The 20024-nt window shown below is 39.3% G+C and overlaps 1 protein-coding gene across 3 annotated transcripts in view; it reads left to right on the top strand.

Moving 5' to 3' along the window:
- The window catches only part of il6st (interleukin 6 cytokine family signal transduce), a 66533-nt gene that overhangs the window by 37666 nt on the left and 8843 nt on the right, over positions 1–20024 (top strand). For all 3 annotated transcript variants that reach the window (XM_067986122.1, XM_067986131.1, XM_067986113.1), the window contains exons 6-16: positions 744–916; positions 4549–4703; positions 5350–5509; positions 6110–6189; positions 10244–10457; positions 11828–12016; positions 13819–13920; positions 14631–14777; positions 16979–17119; positions 18608–18704; positions 19468–19555. In XM_067986122.1, coding sequence (XP_067842223.1) covers positions 744–916; positions 4549–4703; positions 5350–5509; positions 6110–6189; positions 10244–10457; positions 11828–12016; positions 13819–13920; positions 14631–14777; positions 16979–17119; positions 18608–18704; positions 19468–19555 — 1546 coding nt within the window. The remainder of the gene's footprint in view (positions 1–743; positions 917–4548; positions 4704–5349; positions 5510–6109; positions 6190–10243; positions 10458–11827; positions 12017–13818; positions 13921–14630; positions 14778–16978; positions 17120–18607; positions 18705–19467; positions 19556–20024) is intronic.

Here is a 20024-nt window from a genome sequence, read left to right as displayed (position 1 = left end):
TTAATGGTAAAAACCTCTGCTGTCTTTTAAATCTTCATAAGAACATAAGAAATAGGAGCAGGAGTGGGCCATCCGGCCCCTCGAGCCTACTACGCCATTCAACAAGATCATGGCTGATCTTCTACCTCAATGCCATTTTCCTGCGCTATCCGCATATCCCTTGATGCCTTTAATATCTAGAAATCTGTTGATCTCTGTTTTGAATATACTCAATGACTGAGCCTCCACAGCCCTCTGAGGTTGGGAATTCCAAAGATTCGCCACCTTCTGAGTGAAGAAATTTCTCCTTATCTCATTCCTAAATGGCCTACCCCTTATTCTGAGACTGTGACCTCTGGTTCTAGACTCCCCAGCCAGGGAAAACATCCTCCCTGCATCTACCCTGTTAAGCCCTATAAGAATTTTGTATATTTCATATGTTCTCCAAGAAAAAAACTGCTAGAAGCATGAGAATTTGTTACAAAGTCTAACTCTTAAACACAGCACCAGTAAAGAAACTTTAAGGGGAAGCATTTAAAAGAGAACAAAATCTGAACTATATCCTTTTCCCCATCAAAAGTAGCTATGCAGTCAATTGTATTCCTGCAGGTAGGTTAGAATGACATATATTGAGGGGGAATATTGCTCATAAAGATCATTGTACCACTTCAATAAATGGACACTATTACAGTAGGGCTTATTGAGCTTAATACATTGTAAAAAGCACAGTAATGTTGAAACATTTCCTAATTTTTGTTTTTCAGAATTGCATCTGGTGAATTGAGGCCATATGAGCTGCCAAATGGCGTGAACAACTCATTCGCAATTTTATACCCACACATCCATTATTTTGTTCTAAATACTATCTGGGTGGAGGCAAATAATGACTTGGGTAGTGCAAAATCTGTTCCAATACATCTGGATCCAGTTGATGTTAGTAAGTATGCCTCTATATATTCTGGGGAAAATCTTATGAGCAACTGTGATCAACCCATGCACAATATTCCCAGTTTTGAAACTAGAGTTACTCCTTGGCCATCATCTGTCAAAAAGATTTCATTATCCATAAGATTTGTGATTCTGTATTATATCATTGGCATCTTTAACCTCGCTGCTCTGCGCTAAAATGAAAAAATGCAGGAAACCCTCAGGCAGTATCTGTGGAAAGAACAGGAATTAATTTCTTGAGTGTGGAGCTTTTTCCAAACAGTTTTTGATAAATGTCCATACCCCAAACATTAATTCTATTGTTTCCTCCACTGATGCTGCATGCCATGCTGAATATGTCCAGTATTTTATGTTTTTATTTCTGATAGATTTCCAGCATCTGCAGCTTTTTTGCTTCCTCTACATTGTTGGATTATGACACCTGTTCAGACTCCCATGCCCAGTGTTAAGTCCAAAGAGTTGAAGTGAATAAAAAGTTGATTCAAAAGTTGGTGATTGTTTTCTCCTAGATATACTTAGCATATTTTACAAATAATTTATTTAGTGCATATGCTAGTAACATCTAGTATTATTAGATCAGTTTAAGAAAATCAGTTTGATAAATTTGTAGTTCTTCCCTTTTCCTAGAATTGATAGAAATTACTCAACTGACTTTGATCATTGGCTAGTTATGCAAGCTCAGCTCAATGTTAAATTTTCCAAGAGGCACCAAGTTTACGACAACAACAACCTGCATTTCTATGGCGTAGTAACGTAGCGTAGTAGCCTTTAACGTAGTAAAACGTCCCACGGCGCTTCACAGGAGCGTTATCAAACAAAATTTCATACCGAGCACGAGATATTAGGACAGATGACATTTGGTCAAAGAGGTAGGTTTTAAGGAGCATCTTAAAGGAGGAAAGAGAGGTAGAGGCGGAGAGGTTTAGGGAGGGAATTCCTGAGCTTAGGGCCTACGCAGCTGAAGGCACGGCCGACAACGATAGAACGATTAAAATCGGGGATGCACAAGAGGCAAGAATTGGAGCACACAGATCTGAGGGTTGTAGAGCTGGAGGAGGTTACAGAGATAGGGAGGGGCGAGGCCATAGAGAGATTTGAAAACAAGTTTAGTCATATATCTTGTTTATACTGTGCATATTTTTAAAAAATCTTTTTTTTAAATCGAGGCAACATTGTTTGACAGCTTATGCGTGCCCCATGTTACATAGCTGCTGTACTGTTTTATGATGATTTGACAGCTTGTGTGTTTATTGTTGAGGTGTGCTGGCTGATTTACAAATCGTGAGCCAATAGAAAACAGCAGGAAAAGTGTTCGTCGACATACAGAAAGTGGTGAGAAAAGAATGGAGCTGAGTATGTAGAGGAACACTTACTGCAAAGAAATATGCATGAAGCTTTGCTATATGTTGTATAGTGCTACTGTCATTTTCTTTCTTGCTTTAGTTGACAATTTGCATAAGTTTTTTTTAATAAGACTGCTGCCATAAAAATATTTGTGCGTGCATCACATTTTTGTATTAGTTGGGTTATGATCTGTTTTGGGATGGAATTTGCTTGAGTTTGTTTGCTGGCTTAACTTTTTAAGAGTGTAAATAGGTCTACTTTTTCTCATTCACCATGAAAGTACATAGTATAATGCTGAAAGGTTAGACACAAGAAACTTTAATTGTATTTTTGTAGCTGGTTTTCTTTCAAAGTTCTAAATCATTTTAGATCTTGGTCCAAGTGTGTAGTAAGTGCAGTATTATTTTTAAACATCTGCTTATAACAGATGTGGAATCTGCAGTTCCCCTAGTACAGCAGGCACCTTTTGCCTCTTCAGCTTGGAGCTGCAGCCTTGTACACACACACAAAGCACATGACCAGCCTGGCTGTCCATTGCCAGATCTGGCTCGGCCACCTTTTAAAAAAGAAACATGCTTTTCCCACTCTACAGCCAAATCATCCTGGAGGGCAAGGGAAATCCAAAACTTTTGCCCACTACAAACCACATCTTCCAAACTCCCTCCCCAACCCCACCATCGTCACATCTGATACCAGTTGTGAAAACTGCTGGGATTTCATTTGAACTGAGGTTATCTCATCTGCTTCTGCCTCTTACAGTCCCTCTGCCCTCCTCGATCACTCCCCACTCTGATCTCAACACTCTTCTCCCTTATCTCCACCTGAAGCCTAACGAGACATAACTTTCGTGAGACACACCCCTTGCTCCTGTTGACTCCCTTCATCACTCAGCTACACCTTCTCAGACCAGTACTCACTGATGGCATTGATTGCTCTCAGTCTTCTGACATCATTCCCCAATTTTCAAACCATTATCGCCTAACTCCTTAAAAAGCCAATCTACACCCCATTATCCTCTCTAACAATTGCCCCATTTCTAGATTTCCTTAGCTCTCAAGGTTCTGGAGTGTGTTGCTATCCAACTCCCTGCCTACACCTCTCACTACTCCTTGTTTGAATCCCTTCAATCTGGCTTCTGTCCCACCACTTTACTTAAACTGCCCATGCCAGAGCTATCAATGATATTATCTATGACTGACCATCCTTGAGCTCTCTGTGACCTTCAATACGGTTAACCACGCAATTCCTCTGCACCGTTTCTCCTTCATAGCACTGACTTTGATGGCTCTAATTCTACCTATTCCAATGTTGCAAGCACATCTCCTGCAACGGCTTCACGTTCCATTGTGCTGTACTCCAGTTCTGTCCTTGGCCCTCTTCTGTTTTCATCTGTATGTTGCCTCTCGGTGACCTTATCCATAATCCTGGGGTTAGCTTTGCTATGTATCCCAACGATACCCAGCTCTAGCTCTCTGCTGACCCTCGAATATCGCCATGCAGTCTGACATTTTGTTCAACATCAAGCTATGGATGAGCAAAATGCCTTGCAGCTCAATATCAGCAAGACTGAATCCATTCTGTTCAGTTTCTACCAGGAACTCCATGCCCTAGCCCCTAATTCCATCTCCATTCAACAGCGCATAATCTCCGTTCCCCCCCTTAACCAAGAGCTGAGCTTCAATCCCAAATCCAGTCCATTACGAAGATTTCTTACTTGCACCTCCAAAACATTCTTACATCATCCCCACTGCCGCAGAAACCATTATCCATGCCTTTTTCATCTCCAGACTTGATTTTTCCAATGGCCTCCCAAGCTCCACCACAAGTATACTTCAGTTCATCCAGAACTCCACCACCCACATCCTATCCTGCTCACCTATTGCCACAATCCTTGCCTACTTCCACTGATCTATCTCCATCCACAATGCATTAATTTCAAAATCTTCACCACCCATCTGTAATCTTGCAATGTTCTCTTGCTCATATTGTGTGCTCTTCCAGCTCTGGCCTTCTATGCATTGTACCTCCCCTGCCCTTATTTTTTTTAACCTTTTCTTTCTGACATCTATGTTATGGGTTTGAAGCGCTGACAAGTAACCTGCTTGCAGATATGTGCCAGGGTCGCACAGAAGCTAGCTATAAGGAAATGCACTGTGACATGACATTATTTACCTGCCTTTTTCTTTCCCTTTTTCGTTTTGGCTTCCACTCTATTTGTCCCCAAAACTGGTTTTACGGTTATCTATCCATATTAAATTAATTTCCTTTGTGTTTCAGTCAAACCTGATCCTCCAGTGATATATTTGGTGCAACAAGTAGATGGAATAAGCACAGTCTTGGATGTGAAATGGGTAAACCCAGCTGTACCTGTTACATATAAACTGAAGTACAATCTCCGATATAGAATTCTCGATACTCAGGAGTGGAGACAGGTAAATTATTGCTCTTGTGTTGTACATACAAAATACAGATTGTCAAATGCACAGTTAATCAACTTTAAAGAATAGGTGAAAGAGTTCAACAACAGATTTTGACATTGAATAAACTTGGACCTCCCTTTTGCTGCACTAAGGATAGTTGGTAATTACAAGAAATAATTACTAGATTTAGTATTTATTTTTCTACCTTCCAGGAACTTAATTCATACATAGAAACAATAATATTTCCCCATAATGAACAATGAAATAAAGCCAGATATTACTTCAGTTCCAATCATGTGGTTCAATGACACTTCTGTTTGTCATCTAACTTGATCACAGCAGATGCCTCTTCACTGCCATCAGCCATGACAGTACTCTTAAGTAGTGCAATATTGAGTCATTGAGACCAAAGTGATCCTAGGTTTGATCCCTTGTCTGTGCTAAGTAGGCAATTTCGAGTGGTCTCGGCTGTTTTGTACCTAAATTTGTTCAATCGTATCTGTGGTACTGAAAAGTCATTGGCTATTTCTGAAATGCAGTGGTAGATGACTTATGATTAAGAAATAAATTAATCTTTGGAAAGTATATCAATTTTGGCATGATCTAAGTTCAGTATCAACACCACAGCTATTAACATAAACTATTACTTTCTTGACAGGTTCCCCCTGAGGATACAGAATCCCATCGGGAATCTTTCTTGGTTCAAAACATGAAACCTTTCACTGACTATGCCTTCACAATTCGCTGTAAGAAAAATGATGGGACAGAGTACTGGAGTGACTGGAGTTCAGAAGAAATTGGGAAAACTCTTGAAGCCAGTATGTAGGAAAAGAAACTTGAATTCTGCTGCATATAGTAATGTTAAAATTAAAGTAAAATCTGCTAAAGGAATACACGAGATAATTTTGGTGCTGCTGCTTTCAAAGCCTTCCATTTCTCTCCCACCATTGTACTCCATTGCTTCCCTTTCCTTGGTGGCTTCCCCACACTCCAGTTCAGCAGCTAATGGGCTGGGGCCCCTTTCTCCTCAGCACTACTAATGTCAGTGATCCTTGAAACTATATACTGTAGGCAAAAACTTTTTTTTTCTAGCTCAAATTCCTATCTACAGTGTACATTGGCAGGGATTGCTGACATTAGCAGTGTTGAGAAGAAAGGGTCCCTAGTCCAGTCCATTAACAGTTGGACTTAGGTAGGAGTGGGGGAGCCAGGAAAGATTGAGGAGGAATACTGAAAGGTGAGGGCCAGGCTAGTGCTGATTTCTATCAGCAAATGCTGACCAGGCACTCAAAATGATAACTCAGCGATAAACACTGACGATGGGATATGTGCATTTGTAATATAAATACTGACTTGAACTAATCTATAAATCGCTTTTTTTTAAACCATTGTTTTTGCCTCTGCTATATTATTACTAGAGCCGTTGCGAGGTCCACCTATTTGGAGAACAATTGAAAATCTAGACACTCAGAAGAGAAGGATACATTTCATGTGGAAGGTAACTGTTATATAATGTAAGATGATTTTCTAGCACAGGCACCTCAAGTCTATAAATACCTAATGACAGCTACGCACAAAGGAGATAATCATTATGAAATACACTGCCTGATGCTCTGTCTGTGTACGTGTCTGTCTGTCTCTCATTTTATAAATGGGAAGATCAATTGCAGGACAGTTCTGCTTTGTTTCTTGTTTTTTTTTTCGGGGAATGGATAAATGATGTACTTAGGCTGCAAGGTTGGACCATTCTGAGTTGTTGTAAATTATTCTATCTAGTAATTCAACTGAGAACAAGCAGAACTCAGTATTTGTGTGACAAGCAGTCATGGAATTCAACTTATGGCCAGTTAGTTGGGAATCCAGGCATCTAATCGATATTCTGAAACTAAGTCTCAAAATATGTTGTGTGGCATATGAATTTACAGAATAGTTGGGAGAATTATTACTTTAAATTATCTACCCAAACAATGCTTCCAGATAAGGTCTCATATTTGGAACATATTGCTTTTAATGTACTCCTGCATCTTAAGTTAATTTTTAAATATGTATAATTTAAGTAGGTATGCGTGTGTTTATAATGTGTTGATGGCTGGCCTGTTGATTGGAAGCCACTGTTTTTAAGGCTGGCTAATTGTACAGCACATATGCCAATGATACAAAAATTAAATTGCTATTTAATAGGTTCCATCTGTCATACTTTTATTTATAACCAATCTATCTGATTTAGAGAATTATGTAGTGGCTAACTTGGATGCTGTGAGTTCAAGAACATGAAAATAAAAATTTGCTTAATCTTTGGGATGTGAAAGTCAGCAACAATTTTGTACTAGCACTCAGTGTAATTGTGGGTTTTGATGTAACCTTTCAAATGGATTGGAAATTGTGCTGGAGTTTGAGGGTTTCCTGTGAGGGAACAAATAGATCTCTTTCCACCCCCCACCCCCGCCCCCTTCACTATATTTATTTAGTAAACAGCAACTCCTTTTAACATAGAAACAGAAAATAGGAGTAGGAGTAGGCCATTCGGCCCTTCGAGCCTGCTCCGCCTTTCATTATGATCATGGCTGATCTTCTATCCATTACCATATTCCCGCTCTCTCCCTGTACCCCTTGATGCCTTTTGTATCTAGAAATCTATCTAGCTCCTTCTTAAATATATTCAGTGACTTGGCCTCCACAGCCTTCTGTGGTAGAGAATTCCACAGGTTCACCACCCTCTGAGTGAAGAAACTTCTCCTCATCTCAGTCCCAAATATCCTACCTCGTATCTTGAGACCGTGACCCCCGGTTCTGGACCCCCCAGCCAGAAGAAACATCCTCCCTGCATCCAGTCTGTCCAGCCCTGTCAGAATTTTATATGTTTCAACGAGAGATCCCCTCTCGTTCTTCTAAACTCGAGTGAATACAGGCCGAGTCAACCCAATCTCTCCTCATACGACAGTCCTGCCATCCCAGGAATCAGTCTGGTGAACCTTCACTGCACTCCCTCAATGGCAAGTATATCCTTTCTTAGGTAAGGAGACCAAAACTGCACACAGTACTCCAGGTGTGGTCTCACCAAGGCCCTGTATAACTGCAGTAAGACATCCTTGCTCCTGTACTCAAATCCTCTTGCAATGAAGACCAACATGCCATTTGCCTTCCTAACTGCTTGCTGCATCTGCATGTTTACTTTCAGTGACTGGTGTACAAGGACACCCAGGTCCCTTTGTACATTAACAATTCCCACTCTGTCACCATTTAAATAATACTCTGCCTTTCTGTTTTTCCTTCCGAAATGGATAACTTCACATTTATCCACATTATACTGCATCTGCCATGTATTTGCCCACTCACTCAACTTGTCTAAATTGCCTTGAAGCCTCTTTGCATCCTCCTCACAACTCACGATCCCACCTAGTTTTGTGTCGTCAGCAAACTTGGAAATATTACCTTTGATTCCCTCATCCGAATCATTGATGTATATTGTGAATAGCTGGGGCCCAAGCACTGATCCCTGCAGTAACCCACTAGTCACTGCCTGCCACCCCGAAAAAGACCCATTTATTCCTACTCTCTGTTTCCTGTCTGTTAACCAATTTTCAATCCATGCCAGTATATTACCCCAAATCCCATGTGCTTTAATTTTGCACACTAACTTCTTATGTGTGACTTTATCAAAGGCCTTCTGAAAATCCAAATAAACCACATCCACTGGTTCTCCCTTATCTATTCTAACAGTTACATCCTCAAAAAACTCCAGTAGGTTTGTCTAACATGATTTCCCTTTCATAAATCCATGTTAACTTTGTCTAACCCCATTGATATTTTCTAAGTATCCTGTTACGACATCCTTTATAATAGACTAGCATTTTCCCTACTACTGATGTTAGGCTAACTGGCCTGTAGTTCCCTATTTTCTCTCCCTCCTTTTTTAAATAGTGGGGTTACATTTGCCACCCTCCAATCTGCAGGAACTGTTCCATAATCTATAGAATTTTGGGAGATGACAACTAATGCATCCACTATTTCCATGGCGACCTCTTTTAGTACTCTGGGATGCAGATTATCAGGCCCTGGGGACTTATCAGCTTTCAGTCCCATTAATTTCTCCAGCACTTTTTTTACTAATACCAATTTCCTTGAATTCCTCCTTCTCACTATCCCTTGGTTCCCTAGCATTTCTGGGACGTTATGTGTCCTTTTCCGTGAAGACAGAACCAAAGTATTTATTTAATTGCTTTGCCATTACCTTGTTCCCCATTATAAATTCTCCCGTTTCTGACAGTAAGGTACCTACATTTGTCTTCACTGATCTTTTTCTTTTTACATACTTGTAGAAACTTTTACAATCCACTTTTATGTTCCTTGCAAGTTTACTCTCATACTCTCTTTTTTTCCCCTCTTAATCAATCTCTTGGTCCTTTTTTGCTGAATCCTAAACTGCTGCCAATCCTCAGGCTTGCTACTTTTTCTGGCAACTTTATATGACTCCTCTTTGGATCTAATACTATCCTTAATTTCTTTTGTTCGCCATGGTTGGGCTGCTTTTCCTTTTGTGTTTTTGCACCAGAAAGGAATGTATAATTGTTGCAATTCATGCATTCGTTCCTTAAATGTTAGCCATTGCCTATCCAACGTTATGCCTTTTAATGAAGCTTCCCAATCTATCATAGCCAACTCACTCCTCATACCTTCGTAGTTTCCTTTGTTTAGATTTAGGACCCTAGTTTCAGATTGGACTACTTCACTTTCCATCTTAATGAAGAATTCTATCATGTTATGGTCACTCTTCCCTAAAGGACCCTGCACAACAAGATTATTAATTAGTCCCTTTTCATTGCACAATACCCAATTAAGGATAGCCTGTTCCCCGGTTGGCTCTTCAATGCAAAACATTAACAACTCCTTAACAACACAAAAATAGTTCACTAGTGGACTGGAATCGAATCCTGGACAAAACTGAACTCCAATGCTGTTGTGCCGGGATTAGCATCCAAGATGGGGAAGGATCCCTAGCCAGCTTAATGAGTCAAGGCTGAAGAGGGACACTCTGGGTATTTCACTTGAATGGACCATTTTATCTGACCTGATCTAGCAGATCTTCAACAGACTCTATTATACCTGGAAAAACATAAAATATCTTTTCTTGGGTAGGAGGTATTTGGAACAAGATTTTTTGCAGCCATGCTGAGGAGGACTTGAAGGCATTCCTCTCAAAAAGTAATGCTGCACTTCAAAATTTTATGATTGGGTTATATTTCACCTTCAGCTTTCTACAAATTAGATCAGCTAAAAATTAGACTTTTTTTTGTTAAACCTGAATTACCTCTCCTAATTGTGAAAAGGCATGCATTTGAAACCTCAATTTTTTTTCACTAGTAAGAAAAGAGAAGAACTACATTTATTCATTCTGAATGACTTGATACTGGCTGCACCAGCCAAATGCTGCCCAGATGCTATTAATGTTTTGTTCTACCCATCGCACAAATGTCTGTTGAAAATCTGTCTGCACTAACCTTAATTTCTGTCTATCTTTTTAAAATCTATTTAAACTATTTTTCAAATTATAGGAACTAGATAAGTCAGATGCTAATGGAATTATCTTGGGGTACCAAATGACGATTAAGGAAAAGAATTCTCTGAAAATCCAAAGGATTGCAATCAAAGATCTAGAATACAATATTACCCTTTCACAAGCAGAATATGAAATCACACTTATTGCTAGCAACTCAGTTGGCAACTCATCTAATGAAACTTTAATAGTGCCAGCAACATGGAAGTCAGGTAAGCTATATTTTATGATAATATAAAGTGGTATGTGAAAATAGGCCATTCAGTCCACCAAACCCATTTCTTCTACATGTTTGCCCTGTTGTGGAATTTACCCAACCCACTCAATCTCCTGAGCAATACTAACCACTACAGGCAAAATCTTCCAAGACATTCAAGCTCTATGAAATGTTGAAGGTAATCAAGTCAGTCTTTCTTGCAATCAAATCTATTCAGTTCTGATGTTTGCATTCATGGAGGACGCATCCATCATCTCAGCAGTACAAGAACCATTGCATGCCATCTCTATCACTCTTCATCCTTCAAAGCTTCATTCCCATTCTTAATCAGATATATGTTTAATTATTCTCCCCTTCCATTCCCCATGAAGTCACAATATTGTGACCAATACTACATTGAATACTCCAGATGCGGTCTAACCACTGCCGTATATAGTAACAATGCAACTTTTTGATTTTTATTGTTCCCTCTTCTAATTTAAACTAATCTTTTTAAAAAAACTGGACCCATACATACTCTGGACTGATGGTTAAGATTTTTTTTTCCCCCACCATATCCTCAAAAGGAATACACTTACTGCATAAATGGTTCCTTCAACACATCCTCTTTTATATTGGTTCCATGCACCAGTATTAATTATTTAAAATGTTGTCTATACTGAACTACTTTTGCCTTCTACTAGCCATATTTCTTAACCGATACAAATCCTTCTGAATCTGGCTGCATTGCTACTTGTCATACTTTGGGATTTTTGGGGGATAATTTTTCCACAAACAAGATTTTTAAAAAGTTACTTCTAAAATTTAGGTTTTTGGATCGACTTGTATTCACATGCTTTTTTTTAAAAAAAAATTCTCTGGTCCCAGATATATATTAAGCTGTTTTATTTCACAGCAAGTGACCATACAGAGCAAGTTATGATTAGATTTACTTTGTACAATGAGTACAACTTGTCTGCATACTAATACAAAATAATAATTATACCCCACATTTGTGGATAATCTAGCTTGGCTTAAACAAAATAACTGAAAACTACTCTCATTCTGAGCCTGGTCAAAGCTTGCCCTCACAGCTTTGTTTAAAACCTGATTGACTTTGTGGCCATTGCTGGATCTGTTTTTTTTACTCACCCTGTGTTCACAACCAGAAAGGGACCAGGGACTTCCCAACACAATGAGTATGAGCTGTTTATCGATTACTGAAATGGGCTAAATAATTATTTATTATTTACAATCTATGCAGAAACAACATCAAAGCTTGGCTCATTAGCATTTTACTCCCTACTATCTCTGTACCTTTTTTAAAAAAAAATTGTGCATGTATACTCTTTGTTTTTACAAAAAAATGTGTTAATTCTGTTTTAGCACTCCCACCTGTAAAACACCTCAGTGTTTACCCTCAAGATGGTCAGTTGATAGTGGAATGGAAGCCTCCTGTTTCTGCAGTGAGTGGCTACGTGATAGAGTGGTGTGAAGAATCAAGGAAGGATTTATGTCCTGGGCCATTATACTGGCAACGTGAGCAAAAAACTGCAAACAAGGCTTTCTTAAAAGGTGTGTGTTCCTGACATCTTCAGTTATAATAAGTGTTTGGAGGGCAGGTATGCAATGTGATGGCCTGCCAATTCTTTTCTTTGTATTTTGTTCTATGGCTGCGTGTTAAGATATAGGAGTGATTTTCCAAATTTGTGTTCCTGTTGTGTAACCTTGCCAGCTGAGAAGGGCGTATTGGAAATTTAAGTACAAGTTGTGCACAATTGTCCAGCCACTATTTTAAATGGTTAGACAATTGTGCACAGCATGCTCAACTAAGTTTATCATGAAAAGCCACTGTTAGAGGGTGTTTTTATTTATGATGTTCTATCTATTCCTCAATATCAAATAAGGTCTTGAAAAGTTACGGTCAAGCGTTCATAGATTTATTACGTATATAGTACATGCAATGATACCTAGAGATAGAATTAATCATATAGTACTTACAATCACACCTGATTGTGGGATTTAACACCAAGGTGCCCAGTATAAGTGGTGGGGACTATACTGGGCTTTTAAATTAACCCACTTTAGCAGTACTCTAGTAGTGAATTGTAAGTATTCCAACATGTTTTATTTCTTTACATCCAGTTAAGTTTTTCCACTCTCTTGGATCCCCATGAATACTCCTCAGCCAACAATGCTGGCAGATAACCTGTTGCCAATTCTTTGACACCTGATGCCCAAATGGCTTCTTGAGGATATTTTGAATTGACTTTCTCTTTGATTTTACCCCTCCTATGAAACTACCTTGGTTACCTCTCTGCTGGTCTAGTGATGGGGTAGTCACTTAGTGCGTAGAAATGTCCTGAATCAACAAGCCACTTGGACATTTAACTGATTCTGGGGTTGTTGGGTGAGGTGGAATTGGGGTGGAATGGTTCGTCCCTGAGCAAGTTATTATCTTAATGGCAAGAAACTGGAAAGTACTGCAGTACAAAGGGATCTGGGGGTCCTAGTGCAAGAAAATCAAAAAGTTAGTATGCAGGTGCAGCAGGTGATCAAGAAGGCCAATGGAATGTTGGCGTTTATTGCTAGGGGGATAGAATATAAAAACAGGGAGGTATTGCTGCAGTTATATAAGGTATTGGTGAGACCGCACCTGGAATACTGCATACAGTTTTGGTGTCCATACTTAAGAAAAGACATACTTGCTCTCGAGGCAGTACAAAGGTGGTTCACTCGGTTAATCCCGGGGATGAGGGGGCGGACATATGAGGAGAGGTTGAGTAGATTGGGACTCTACTCATTGGAGTTCAGAAGAATGAGAGGCGATCTTATTGAAACATATAAGATTGTGAAGGGGCTTGATCGGGTGGATGCGGTAAGGATGTTCCCAAGGATGGGTGAAACTAGAACTAGGGGGCATGATCTTAGAATAAGGGGCTGCTCTTTCAAAACTGAGATGAGGAGAAACTTCTTCACTCAGAGGGTAGTAGGTCTGTGGAATTTGCTGCCCCAGGAAGCTGTGGAAGCTACATCATTAAATAAATTTAAAACAGGAATAGACAGTTTCTTAGAAGTAAAGGGAATTAGGGGTTACGGGGAGCGGGCAGGAAATTGGACATGAATTTAGATTTGAGGTTAGGATCAGATCAGCCATGATCTTATTGAATGGCGGAGCAGGCTCGAGGGGCTGATTGGCCTACTCCTGCTCCTATTTCTTCTGTTCTTTCATTTCTTCTTAATTTCATCAAATGCTGTAGCCTGCATTAATGTGTTAAATTTGATGCACTTATTTGGCATAATAAGTCTCAAGCCAATTGGTAGTATAGAAGTTGAAGTAATACAAATCTATTTAATTTCAACTATTACTTCCACAGAAAATGTTATGCCATTCAAGCGCTATAGGATAACTATTTACCCTCTGTACAGTGGTCGTCCAGGAGCTCCGCTTTCAAAACTGACATATCTACAACAGGATCGTACGTACACACTAATGATATTAACTATAAAATGCAGAAGATATTTGCATATAATAGCTTAATTGTTACAATATATTAAAAAATGCAATGTTTATATGATTGATTAATCTGCATATTCAGTCTATGGTATCAGTATGTCACACTTAACATTGAAATATGCTACAGAAGGGAGCTGGCTAGTACATTGCCCTTTCATCTCTGGGGGACCTAACTAACAATTCCTCAGATCATTAGGCTGACAATTTTCTCACTAAAGAACATCCTAATTGAAGTGAGTTTGAACCCTGTTCCTAGTAGGCACAAATCGATTGCATAAAACTGTCAGAATTTTCCATTAACACTAAATCGGCATGATTGGCATAAGAAATGGAAAATTCACTGATAATGAAATAATATAGTACCTTTTGAGATTGAAAATTAAGGTACATTTCGGGGGAAGGAATGGGTAGAACTTTCTATTTTGCATTTGTTTCATGCTGTATCTAGCCTGGAAGACCCTGATGCTTAACGTGGTGGTGTGTTTATCACTAGTACTGATCTCTCCCTAATGAGTACAAAATTAATTAAACTCAATTTTTTAAAAAAAATTGAACAAAATAATTGGAGTAAAAAAGGTTAGATACGAGACCTAAAAATGTATGATTACTTTTATGACATGAATGTTTGCGCTGTACAAGCTGTGGTGAAAGCTGAATTGTTCTGTTTCTTAGGTCCAGTAAATGGTCCCTTAGTTCATCTGAAACATGTGGGGAAAAAAGAAGTTGAATTGATGTGGAATGAAATTCCTGTAAATGAGCAGCGTGGTTTCATCACAAATTACACCATATTTTACAAGAATGGCAATGTAAATGAATCAAGTAAGCAAAAAGAGGCCGTTAGCTTTATTGTTGCTTTAAAAGAAATGTCTATAGTATGCTGGTTTCAGAAGATTCTTTAACTCGATGGATTAGCTTGCCATTTCAGAAATACTGAAATTACAATGTTACTGTCTATTCTTTTACTTGTCTTATATTCATTATTTTTGATGTTTCCTGCAGGATACAGCTGTAAACATTAAAAGATATGTGTCCTAGTTTTTAAGTATATGTAAAATCAGGTTCTGCATTTAAAGTAGTTAAAGTACATACTATGTGTAAACTTCTGCATTTAAAAGTGAATCATTGTAGTTTATTTTAGGATTACATGCCAAGGTTCTGTAATTTTTTATTTGCTGATGCCAGTATCATTCACATTTCATTTTTTTTTATTTAGAACAAAATATCCATTTAATTAATAAGTTTCAATCCAAAATTGTAGAAGTGTAGTTTTGTAGACCAGCACAGCAGCTAGTTTGCACACAGCAAGATCCGACAAACAGCAATGAAATAACTGACCACGTAATCTGTTTTGGCGGTATTGGTTGAGGAATAAATTTTGGCCAGGACACTGGGAGAACTCCACTGTTCGTCACATAATGCCATGGGACATTTTACATCCACCAGAGCAGGCAGAGTTCAGTTTTAGGTCTTGCTTGAAAGACGCCACCTCCGCCAGTGCAGCACTCCCTCAGTACGGCACTGAATTGCCAGTCTTGTGCTCAAGTCTTGGAGTGAGTCTTTAACCCTTGACCTTCTGACTCTAATCTCCACATCATTCTGACTCTAAGGTGAGAGAGTGCTCCCACTGAGCCAAGGCTGACACAGTAGGAGCATACAGCTTGAAAAGCATATTGCAACAAGTATAAGGATTTTTTTAACTGCTTAATGGAATTTCTTTATAACCTATTCAGCTGCTAAATAGATGGACTGGAATGACTTGGGCTAGAGTGTGATGACTTGAAACTCATCCACTATTCAGCAGTGCAATCAGTCTGTTTGAAGACCAATTGATGGCCTTTTTTTATAAGTTTGTTTTCAGTCAAAAAACAGACTGATTACATTGATCATTGTTGGGTGAGGTATTCCAAAGCAACTCGATTAGCCTACATCAACCTAGTTTTACTGTTTAAAAGCTGGGAGAACTGTGTGAAGGTACTAAAAGAAAATTGTTTCTAAAAATAATACACCTGCAGCTTGCCCAGGAATAAATTACTTCGCCTTTCCTCTTTGTTATCGCTGCAGTTATTACTTTGTTGTCCCACAAAAATAATCTCTTTGGGAATGTACACCATTGAAATATTACAGGATTACTTAAGTGTTACTATACTAAAGTGATAGATTTTCTTCACAAAATCTGAGATTGTAGGCAAATTAAATAAAACAGTGAAAGTTTGAATATATTTTTGAGTTATTTTAAGCTAATAAAGTGCTTGTAAATTCTGTCTCTGGGTCAGTCACACTATCTTTTTTGAATCAGCATGGCAAATACTGTAAATGCTTAACTGATTACAGTGGAAAGGTGACAACACTCGAGCCCATAGTGTGCATAACAGAGAATTTCAAATGAAAGAGGAAAGAATAGTGCATAGAAACATGTGGTGGAATAACAATTTTGTCTTGGTTTCTGACTCTACTGTACCAATTATGCAATCGGTTCAAGTGAACAGAGTCCATAATGTTGAATGTGAAGTGATCTGGCAACTATTAAACAAATACCCCAGAGTAAGACCCTGACTTATCCTTCAGTAATGGTGCAGAAAAAAGTCTCTAATTCTTAATTTTTTTTTAATCTTGCTGATTGGTGGCTGATGTGATCCCAACTGCAGTATCCCAAACCGAGTATTGAAATGTGATGTTTTAACATTTACTCTTTGGTCCCGCTGTGCTCTCTTTTTCATTGCTTTCAGTGGCAGCCCAGGAAGTAAGGGCTGAGTATTGAAACATGTTTCAGTACCCTGCTGCAAATGATGGCATCATTCTACAGGCCCCACCACGTGGTGATTCTTCCACATTTTAAATATAACTTAATTTTTTAAATTTAGATGTACATTTATGTGTTTTAATCCTTTGCATTAATAAAAGTTTTCTGCCCAACTGGCTTCATTTTTCCTTGTGCATTATGTGCATCTCTTCAGTTGTTTTGGTTTTGATTTGACAGGAGTTTCACAAGTTGTTTCTAATTCTTACCATTTCATTTCCAGGTATTGTTGTTAATGCAAAGTATCAGGAGATCATACTGAATTCATTAACGGGCAATACTTTGTATGTCGTACGTGTCATGGCATCAACCGTGAAAGGAGGCACAAACAGCTCTGAAGTCAATTTCACTACTTTAAATTTTGGTACGTTATAAACGAGATAAAGTTTTTTTTTCTCATCTCCAAATTAAATGCATTACCGAGTAGTCAGTGGTAGCTTGCATTCTAAAGGCAGCATTGACTGAGGCACCACTTCATTTGACATGTATTCTGAATAGAAATTGCTAGTTTATGACAACAGTTTAAAGTGGGATTTCTATAGGTATGATTATTTGTCAGAGCTGCAACTGATGCATTATTGGATTAGAGCAGGGGTTTCAAACTCGTTTTATATAGTGTGCCTGATCTGACATCCTGGTACTTTCAGCAAAAATTATTAGGACACAATGGAGTTTTGCCTGTTGTGCTAGGTTCTGGACCTATAATGAGGCCCGAGGCCCAATTTTGGATGTGCCTCAGGCCCAGACTAAAAGCTCCGCGAGATCCCGTGCAAGGATCCCGAGACGGGGGCATCACGTCCGAGGTTGTTTGTGGAGTTAGTTGCTCTGACAGAGGAGCGCAGAGAATTCTCAGTCTCCGTACCCTTGTTCCCCATTCACCCACGATGGAAACAGTTTTTCGCTATTTACCCACAGTAACATCCCCAGGTTCCACTCACCCCTTTGCTGGCGGCACCACTTCCACTCGCTGCATTGCTGCTGCTCCTGGCTCCTCCCCCACCCGATTCCTCGGTCCTCTCTCCATTCATTACCCAATCCCCCGTCCCCAGTTTTTCTCTCTCCTTCCTGCCCGAGCCCCATTCTCTAGCCTCCCTCTCTTCCCGAGCCATTATCCCCTAACCCTTTCCTGTCACCCCCGTCACCCTTTCCCTCTCCCCCTGCCCCCTAGTCTCTGTTATCCCTCTTCCAGCCTAACCCAAACCTGCACATCTCCCCGCTCCGTGTCTCTCCCCTACACCAGCCGTTCCAGTTTCCGGTCATCCCTAAGCATGTGCAAATTTACTATATGTGGTACTTCATAAAATTTACTCTTGTTTCCCAAATTCAACTAAAATTAGTTTGGTTACAATAGAAAAAGCTTTCTCACATCAGTGCTTTCATGTTAGCTGGACTGATCTTTGTATTTCTGCTTTGCTCCTCCAGGATTGAAGTATTTAAATGGAAACTCTGCCTCACTCTAATCATTCACCTCTTCTCTCCCAACTCCATTTCAGGCACTTGCTGCTCTCACCATTTTCATGTCCAGTCATGTCACCTGCTGCTTTCCTGCTGGTGCACCAGAGAGCAATGTAAACTAGGAGAGCACTTCAGGGTGGAGGGCAGAAGTCAGACATTTTTGATATAATTTTCAGCTTTAACAAATCTAAATGTCCTGTATTGCATGATAACAAATGCAATTGTGAAACGGTAATTTGTTTATGTGCCACAGAGACATCTAAATCTGAACTATGAAGAGGGATTCGTTCAGACAGGTAGCCTGTTACGTTGAGGCCCCTGGATTGGCACAGATGATGTTTATATTGCAAAACTTTCTATTAGTTGTAATGTTAATCCTAATTTTTTTTCTTTGCAGCAAAGGGTGAAATTGAGGCAATTGTAGTGCCTATTTGCCTGGGTTTCCTCTTGATCACTATGTTGACTATACTACTCTGCTTCAACAAAAGACATCTGTAAGTATTTATTTTAGGTTAGCGATGTGATTTACAGAACCTTATTTTAACCTATTGGAAAGTATGGCTACCTTTTTAGATCACAATATTCATGTAATTTGTTGTAACTTTTTAGCTGGCTAGAGTTCATAAGAGCACTGCCAGCTCTAGCCCCTATCCTGGCCTCCTGGCCTGAGCTTCAGGTCATCCATTCCCTCCTGGTTCTCTTTTCTTCCCCCCCCCCCCCCCCCACCAATTATGACCCACTCCATCCATTGCACTGACCTCAAGGCCCTACCTTTCCCTGTCCCTCAGGTTTAGTCCTCAATAGCACCAATACTCCAATACCTTTCTCAGCTGCGTATATTGCACCATATCCAGGTAGCCTGTCTTTCTCTTGTGCCCCCCCCCACCAGTTGTGCTTGCCCACCTATGACTGTCGCTGCCATCTTGGATCATACCCTGGCCTTTATTAAAGTTCAGAGCAGTAATTGGGTACATAAATAATCGAGCTTATGGTAGTCAGAAAAAACGATTTAGAGAGAGAGAAAAATAGTCATAGTTAAAAACACCACATACACAAAAGATAAAGAGTGTAATACAAAGAAAGATAGAGGGACACAAAGGATTCACAAGTGGCAACAGACGAGAGAGACAATTTTTTGTCCATGAACAACAACAAACAATGTTACAGGGTATTATGCTTCTGTCATTAAAGAATATCATATTCTCCAACTCACTGAGCAATGCCACCAGTTTAATTTCAAAATTTTTTTCTTTACAGGATTAAGAAATATGTTTGGCCTAATGTTCCAGATCCTGCAAATAGCAGGGTTGTTGAATGGTCATCTAGCACTGGAAACCTCATTCAGGTATGATTTTTCATCTATGACTAACGGCTTTGGGAGACATTTCAAGAGATGCTGAAAACCAATGCAGCTCTCCATGTGCTTACTGTAGACACCAAACAATGGTAGCATGACTTAGTGACAAAGTAGACCACATTAAAATAAAACTAGGTAAACAATCCACTTAAATATGCATAATTATAATGGTTTCCTATAGTGAAAGATGGCCCCGTGATCTAAAAGCCACGTGTATCCAGTAGTTGGCACAAGTCCTGTTTGATCAGCTGTTGTTGCTGGTCTGTCCAAGGTCAGGTAGCTAATGCTGAATGTTTCCTGAAGATGTCTGAAACGAACCAGTTATAAAAGTGGTCAGTGGAACTCTGTTTACAGGAACAGTGATATGATATCTGGCCATCTTAAGGAGAAGATTTTACAATTTCACACTTCTGCTACAGAACTTCGAGCAATGGGAGTGCATATTGAAAATTCATAT

Source organism: Heptranchias perlo, chromosome 1 (assembly GCF_035084215.1).
Source record: "Heptranchias perlo isolate sHepPer1 chromosome 1, sHepPer1.hap1, whole genome shotgun sequence".
NCBI lineage: Eukaryota > Metazoa > Chordata > Chondrichthyes > Hexanchiformes > Hexanchidae > Heptranchias > Heptranchias perlo.
Note: the sequence above shows the minus strand (reverse complement) of the source record. Positions and strands in the feature narration are given on the sequence as shown.